The sequence below is a fragment of the Bison bison genome, unplaced genomic scaffold (assembly GCF_000754665.1).
Source record: "Bison bison bison isolate TAMUID 2011002044 unplaced genomic scaffold, Bison_UMD1.0 scf7180017864383, whole genome shotgun sequence".
Lineage (NCBI taxonomy): Eukaryota > Metazoa > Chordata > Mammalia > Artiodactyla > Bovidae > Bison > Bison bison.
The window spans coordinates 1,925,121-1,933,471 of record NW_011494955.1 but is presented as its reverse complement, the minus strand read 5'-3'; the positions used below and the strand labels follow the sequence as shown (position 1 = coordinate 1,933,471).

The window sequence follows — 8,351 nt, the reverse complement described above, 5'->3', positions numbered from 1 at the left end:
AGCTGAGCTCCCTGTGCCACACAGCACCTTCCCACCAGCCACCCGTCTTACTCAGGATGCTGTTCATATGTCAGTGCTACTCTCTCCATTCATCCCACCCTCCCCTTTGCCCCTCTGTGCCCACAAGTCCATCCTCTACATCTGCATCTCTATTCCTCCTCTGGAAATAGTCTCACCTGCACCATTTTTCTAGATTCCATATGTATGCATTAAGGTACAACATCTGTTTTTCTTTTTCTGATTTACTTCACTCTGTATGACAGACTCTCGACAGATCACGACAAATGACCTGATTTCATTCCTTTTCATGGCTGAGTAATATTCCATTGCACATCTGTACCACATCTTCTTTATCCGTTCATCTTGGTGGTGATGAAAATGTCCTGGAGTCAGATAATGGTATGGGTTGCACAACATTGTGAATGTGATAAATAGCCACTGAATCATACATTTTCAAAGGAAGAAGTGCATGCTGTGTAAATATCAAGTATCGACAACTTGAGTTCTCCACCATGCCTTAGCTGGTCAGCCTCAGGACCCACGCAGAGCTCTACGGAAAGCTGCCTGGACCTCCCTGTTCCGCAAGCAGTAGATGACTGGATTGCACATGGGCGTGGCCACCGTGTAGACGACCGACAGCACCTTGTTGAGGTCCATGGCCTCTATGCGGCTGGGGCGAGCGTAGATGAAGAGGGCTGCCGAGTAGAAGATGCCCACCACCACCAGGTGGGAGGCACAGGTGGAGAAGGCCTTGCACCGGGCAGCTGCTGATGGCATGTGGAGCACGGCCCTGCCAATGGCCACATAGGAGGCTATGGCCACCAGGAGGGAGCCCCAGAGGATGATGATGGCTGAGAGGAAGTCCACCAGCTCGGTCAGGGCCACGTGGGTGCAGGACAGGTTGAGCAGCGGGGAGACGTCACAGAAGAAGTGGTTGAGGACGTTGGGGCCGCAGTAGGACAGGCTGGCGATGCACACTGTCTTGGCCACCGAGACCAGCAGCCCACCAAGCCACGAAGTCCCGGCCAAGCCCAGGCAGACCTGGGGCTGCATGAGCAGCGGGTAGTGCAGTGGGCGGCAGATGGCCACGTAGCGGTCATAGGCCATGGAGGCCAGAAGGGTGCACTCTGTGCAGATGAGGGTGATGAAGAAGAAGAGTTGGGTCATGCAGGCTGTGAAGGGCACGTGGTAGGGTCCCATCCACAGCCCCACGAGCAGGCTGGGCATGGTCACCGACACGTAGCACATCTCCAGGCAGCTGAGGTTGCCCAGGAAGAAGTACATGGGCTTGTGGAGCTCGGTGTGGCTGCAGACGAGGAAGACGATGAGGGCGTTCTCCAGGAGGGTCAGCAGGTAGAGGGTCAGGAAGACGGCAAACAGGACTTCCCTTGTTTCTGGGCTCATGGACAAGCCCAGCAAGACAAATTCCTGGACCCTCGTCACGTTGCCCAACTCCAGGGACCTCTCCATCTAAGCACAAAACACACTGCGAAGTAGTTCACAAAGCTGTCTCTGTACACCTTGCCTCACCCAGATGCAAGCCATCATGCTGCTTGGGTAAATGAGACACCCTCTTCTCTGGCCTCCCTGATTCCATTCTTGCTGCTACAATGCTCCAAGAAGTAGCTAATGGAGCCTTTGAAAAGCACCGTCCTCTAGGGTCACTCCTCTGGTTAAAGCTTTTAATCTCTCCCCAGTTATTCTTAGAATAAACCTCATGTTCCGCATCAAACTTTGCCAGTTGCTTCAGGTCTTTTGGGGCGGGGGGGCGGTGGAGAGGGCTTTTTCAAAATTAATTTTGTATTGGAGTAGACTCGCCTTACAGTGCTGTGTTATTTTCTACCGTACAACAAAGTGAATCAGCCATGCGTGTACAGACACTCCCTGCCGCTTGGACGTGCTTCCCAGTCAGGTCTCCACAGAGCACTGAGTAGAGTTCCCCGTGCTATACAGTGGGTTCTCATCACTCATCTCTTTACGCACAGTATCAATAGTGGATATGTGTCATTCCCAGTGTCCCAGCTCCTCCTACCCCACCACTCCACACGCCCCTTTGGTATCCACATTTGTTATCCATGTCTGTCTCTACTTCTGCTTTGCAAATAAGATCATCTGTCCCATTTCCCTGTATTCCACGTACTTGTGTTAATATATGATATTTGTTCTCTTTCTGGCTTGCTTTACCCTGTGTAACAGTCTCTAGGTTCAGCCCCATCTCTACAAATGACCCTCTTTCATTCCTTTTTATGACCGAGTACTAGTCCATCTGTGTGCGTGCACCACATCTTCCTTATCCATTCCTCTGTGGACAGACACTTGTAGCTTCCATGTAGCGCCTGTTGCTACAGTGAACAATGGGGGGTGCACATGTATTTTGAATTGTTTTTCTCTGGGTATATGCCCAGGAGTGGGATTGCTGGGTCATATGGTGGCTCTATTTTTAGTTTTTTAAGGAACCGCCATACTGTTTTCTCAGTGGCTGTATCAGTTTTAACTCACGTCATGGTTCCTCTTCTTCCATCTATCAAAGCCCTACAGGGACGCTTCCATTTCCTCAAATGTTGCAAGGTCCTGCCAGCCTTAAAGAATTCCCACATGTAGTCCCTTTTGTCTGGAACACTTTCTCCCCCTTCCTGCTTTTCCCATTTCTGGGAATTCTAGACATCTTTGGCATAATTTTTCAATGTCTTGTCTTCAGATAAGCCTTCCTTAAAAACTTCTCTATCAAATCGTGTGTCTTTACTTTCTATCCGCGTATTACAAACCAACTGTTATCATTTTGAATTACTTGTGTGTTTGTTCAGTTATTCAGTGTGTCTCCAACTGGGTTGTAAACCTGGGGGAAGGAGCTGGGTCTATCTCACTCAGAACTCTACCCTGGAGGCCTGGCAAAAGAGCACATTGCCTGGTATGTTATAGGTACTCAGTACACGTTTATTTAATGTGTGATGGATCAAGGGTGGGTTTAAGGGCACCACATCTTCTGGGAGGTGTAGAACCCCAGGATGGGGGTGTTGGCTGAGCGCACCTGATCTCGGCCTTGGTGGTATGTCTTCAGGTTCTGGTGGTTGTTGATGGAAGGGAGCTGACACAGTGTGGGCGGAAGAATACACACCTTGACGCAGGACTCCTGCCTTGTCTGCTCATGTCACCCCGGAAACATCTCGGGAGCATCGACATATACTCTGCCCAGTACAGAGTGGGTACGAAGAGAAACAGACGCGGCTGTCTAATAGCACTTCTCTCTGCTATGAGTGTGCGTGTGTTAGTCACTCAGCAGTGTCCAGCTCTTTGTGATCCCACGGACTATACCCGCCAGGCCCCTCTGTCCATGGGATTTCCCAGAATACTGGAGTGGATTGCCCTTTTCCTTCTGCAGGGGATCTTCCCGACCCAGGGTTCGAACCCAGGTCTCCTGCACTGCAGGCAGATTCTTTCCCACTAAGCCACCAAGGAAGCCCGGCTTTCTAGCTAAGTATCCCTTATTGGCTAAACTTGGGCGAGTTACCTAACCTGTCCTACCCTCAATAGACTTTCAAGGGAAAAAAAGAAGATACATTTAATTAGCTTCATCTCAGATGATCTAATATCTGCATCATTAAATAAAGTCAGATAGACCTGGATCTGAACATTCAATCTTCCACCAAATAGCTGTGTCCATGGGGTCGCAAAGAGTTGGACACGACTTAGCAACTGAACGACAATGACTGACTAGCCGTGAGATTTAGACAAGCTACAGGTTCTTGTAAAACCTCATTAGCAAGTTGGGGATAATTTTAGTACTTACAGAGTACTCATAGGGTTGCCGTGTATCAGGTTTCTGACACAGGGCACACAACCGATGCTATCTGTTAATATTAAATAGTATGCCAGGGGCTTTCTTGGTGGTCCAGTGGTTATGGCTTCATGCATGCTTCCACTGCAAGGGGGTGTGGCTTTGACCCCTGGTCAGGGAACTAAAATCCTGCATACAGTGTGGCCCCCCAAAAAAATTAAAACTAAATAAATAGTATGCCATCCAAATATAGGTATCATCTCTCATTATTATTACTAATGAATAATAATTGAGTGAATAAATGAATTAAAATAATAATAATGAATAATAATTGATAATTATTAATTAACAATCTCAATAGATATACGTTACTTCACCAACACAGGCTGCGACCATTCTGTGAGTGAAGTGTTACGTGCTGTGTTTTGCAGATCGGGAACTAAAGCTTGGAGAGGTGAAGAGACTTGCTCAGGGTCGCACCTGGATCTCTCTAGTCCTGAAGCCAGAGATCATTCCTCTAGACTCTGCCGCTTCTCCGTGTGAAATGACTCGCATGTGCTTGAACCTGAACCATGAAGTTGTCCTTTGCTCTGACCTCCAAACTGGATTTCAGTCCTGGCTTAGTCACGTAACCCATTCTCACAGAGGAAGCACCCATGCACACAGCAAGAGAGGGCAGAAATTTGATGAACGGGTATCTATTTGCACAAGCAAGGGCTGGGGGAAACCTCTGACATTTTAACTGAGCCTTGAAGGGTTCTGAAAGTTAGAAAACAGATACAGTGATGGGCAACCCAGGGAGAAGGAACAGCTCCAGCAGAGACATAAAGCTGTGACCAGACGTGGACCCAAGTCACTCAGCTTTGTGGGAACGTCAGCCCTGATTCTCAGCTCCCCGCCCAGCTGTTCCTTTTCCAGCAAGCCTGAGTGACACGTTGGTACAACAGAAAGACTTCAGGCTTCAGAATCACGTGGACCTGAGGTCCAACTCCAAATTCTCTACACTTACTGGGATCACATCAAGCATTTTTACTTACGGAACTTCAGCTTCTCCGTTCATAAAACAGGAACCGTATTTATTATAAGTTTGTTGTTGTTCAGTTGCTAAGTCATGTCTGCCTCCTTGCAACCTCATGGACTGCAGCGCTCCAGGCTCCTCTGTCATTCACTATCTCCCACAGCTGCTCAAACTCATGTCCATTGAGTCAGTGATGCCATCCAACCATCTCATCCTCTGTCACCCACTTTCTCCTTTTGCCTTCAGTCTTTCCCAGCATCAGGGTCTTTTCAAATGAGCTGGCTCTTCACATAGGTGGCCGAAGTACTGGAGATTCAGCTTCAGCATCAGTCCTTCCAATGAACATTCAGGACTGATCTCCTTTAGGATGAACTGGTTTGACCTCCTTGCAGTCCAAGGGACTCTCAAGGGACTTCTCCAACACCACAGTTCAAAAGCATCAATTTTTTGGTGCTCAGTAGTTCAGGTGATAAAGCTCCACCTGCAATGCAGGAAACCCAGTTTCAATCCCTGGGTCAGGAAGACTCCTCTGGAGGAGGAAAGGGATACCCACTCTAGGATTCTTGCCTGGAAAATCCCATGGACAGGGAAGCCTGGTGGGCTATATCCCGTTGGGTCACAAAGAGTTGGACATGACTGAATGACTAACACACACAGCCTTCTTTATGGTCCAACTCTCATGTCCATACGTGACCACTGGAAACACCATTGCTTTGACTAGACAGACCTTTGTTGGCAAAGTAATGTTTCTGCTTTTTAATATGCTGTCTAGGTTGGTCATAGCTTTCCTTCAAAGGAGCTAGCATATTTTAATTTCATGGCTGCAGTCACCATCTGCAGTGATTTTTGGAGCCCAAGAAAACAGTCTGTCACCGTTTCCACTTTTCCCCCATATCCTTGCAATGAAGTGATGGGACCAGATGCCATGATCTTAGTTTTTTGAATGTTGAGTTTTAAGCCAGCTTTTTCACTCTCCTCTTTCACCCTCATCAAGAGCCTCTTTATTCTTCTTTATAAGTATATCATCAGATTATTTAGAGAATTTATGGAGATAATTCAGGGGAGCCACTCAGCAAAGCACCTGACGTAGAGTAGTTGTCTGTATGTACCATTTCCTGTCTTACCTTCTCTACATTTCCTTCACTTTGTTCCCCAGCAAATGAAATACCCGGTATCCTTACCTGAAAATCTCGAGTAAGATGAGTCTATCAGAATGGATACAGTTAAGTCTCCTTCCTTCCTTGATGTCTCTGCCTCAGTGATGAGATGGCCAGAGCATCCACTCAGGGAAAGAATTTTCAGGAAGGGGCCAGAGGGTTCAGCAATCGGAAGACAAGGGTATCTCCTTGAAATAATGCCAACGTGCGGGGAGCTGACCTCGGTCCTGAGCAGGAGTTCCCAGCAGACCCACAGCACACCATAACCCACCGCATCCTCCAAACTGCGTGTGTCTGGACACCGCCAGGGTGCCTTTGTCCTCCCTGCCGACCAGCAGGGAAAACATCTTAAACCAAAGCTGAGGCTCTCTGACACCTCCCTTCCCTGATCTCTGTGGAATTACAGAACTGATGGGAAAGTTTTTTTTTTCCTCTAAATTTCAATTGGACCTGAGATAAGTAGGCAAAAGCACCCCTAATTTGCAATCTGTCTTTAGGCCATATCAGTAAGCATTCATTGATAGCCTACTGTGTGCTAGAACGTGATCTGTATGCTGGGAACACAAAAACTAACAGATTTCACTTCTGTTGAAAGTCTGTAGTAGCGGTGGACATGGATTAGATGAGGACCAGAAATCGGCAAAGTGGAGAGGAAGGAGACTCGGCTAGTTATGGGGACTTATAGGGGAATTCTGGCTTCCTTGGTGGCTCAGAAGGTAAAGAATCTGCCTGCCAATGCAGGAGAACCAGGTTCGATTCCCGGGTCAGGGGGATCCCCTGGAGAAGGAAATGGCAACCCACTCCTGTATTTTTGTCTGGAGAATTCCATGGACAGATGAGCCTGGTAGGTACAGTCTTTGGTGTCACAAAGAGTCAGACATGATTGAGAGACTAACACTTAAAAAAACACTATAGCAGATTTTTTTTTAAATGTAGTAACTGAATTAAAGGTTGAGAAAGACTTCTAAGATTGCCTTCACTCGGCACAAGTCAAGAGACACTTTGTATGCAAGGCAGGCATACAGTAGGTCACATGTAAGATTCTTTTAAGCACTCTCCTCTTTGTTTTCTGTATGAACTTAGAATTTCTCAGCATGATATTTTAGCTTACATTATATGTACCCAAGCAATGACCTTGCATAAGTCCCCGTAACTAGATACACCTCTTTGCACAGTCTTGGACGCCTCCCCAGGCCTGGAACACCTAGTTTCCTTTCATAATGCTATCTTGGCTTATTCTGATCCATTTACTTGGAATATTCTCCCCTGTTTCCTTTCCTCCTGCAGAAATATGAGTCTTCTCTTTTTGGTCTGTTCACTTTGCTTTGGTCTGGCCACACTATGCGGCATGCAGGAGCTTAGCTTCCCAACTAGGGGTTGAACCGGCACCCTCTGCAATGAAAGCGTGGGTTCTCAACCACTGGAGAACCAGGGACGTCCTCTGAGTCACCTTTTGAGGCTGAATTATTTGGGAAAGCTACCACTAGCCTCCTTTATCACCGACCCCAATCATCCCTTTTCTTTTCTTAATGGAATTTCAATTGGCAAAATATGCCTAACAACATTTACCATTTGAGCCAGGTTATAAGCATACAGTTCAGTGACATTGGTGGTGGTAGTGGTTTAGTCGCTAAGTCATGTCTGACTCTCACGTCTGATTCTTAGACCCCATGGACTGTAGCCCACCAGGCTCCTCTGTCCATGGGATTCTCCAGGTGACAATACAGGAGTGGGTTTCCCTCCTCTAGGGGATCTTCCTGACCCAGGGATCACACCCGTGTCTCTTACATCTGCTGCACTGGCAGGTGGGTTCTTTACCACTAGCACCACCTGGGAAGGCCTAGGAGATAGCCTGGTACTTTAACAGTTGAGGGCTTGGTATGAAGTTTCTACCAGTATACAAAGGTTGGAGAACTATAAAAAACACTGGAAACTTTTAATTCTTGCAATTACGAAGCAATTTTGGGGGGGGGGGCGGGGGCTGTGCCCACAGCTTATAAAATCTTAGCTCTCTGACCAGGGATTGAACCCAGGCCCAAGGCAATGAGAGTGCCAAGTCCTAACCACTGGACTGCCAGGGAGTTTCCAATATTTTCTTTTTATAAGAAGTTTGAATCTTATGAAACCATATGGCAGAAAGTGAAGAGGAACTAAAGAGCCTCTTGACGAAAGTGAAAGAGGAAAGTGACAAAGTTGGCTTCAAGCTCAACATTCAGAAAACTAAGATCATGGCATCTGGTCCTGTCACTTCATGGCAAATAGATGGGGAAACAGTGGCTGACTTTATGTTTTTGGGCTCCAAAATCGCTGCAGATGGTGATTGCAGTCATGAAATTAAAAGACGCTTAATCCTTGGAAGGAAAGTTATGACCAATCTAGACAGCATATTCAAAGAGCAGAG

General features: G+C 47.2%; 1 protein-coding gene across 1 annotated transcript; it reads right to left on the bottom strand.

Annotated features, from left to right (window-relative positions):
* Positions 1 to 531: 531 nt before the first annotated feature.
* Positions 532 to 1,470, bottom strand: LOC105001668 (olfactory receptor 5-like). Its single transcript, XM_010858052.1, has one exon. It carries the CDS (start codon positions 1,468 to 1,470, stop codon positions 532 to 534), a length of 939 nt encoding a protein of 312 aa, XP_010856354.1.
* Between the last annotated feature and the right edge of the window lie 6,881 nt (positions 1,471 to 8,351).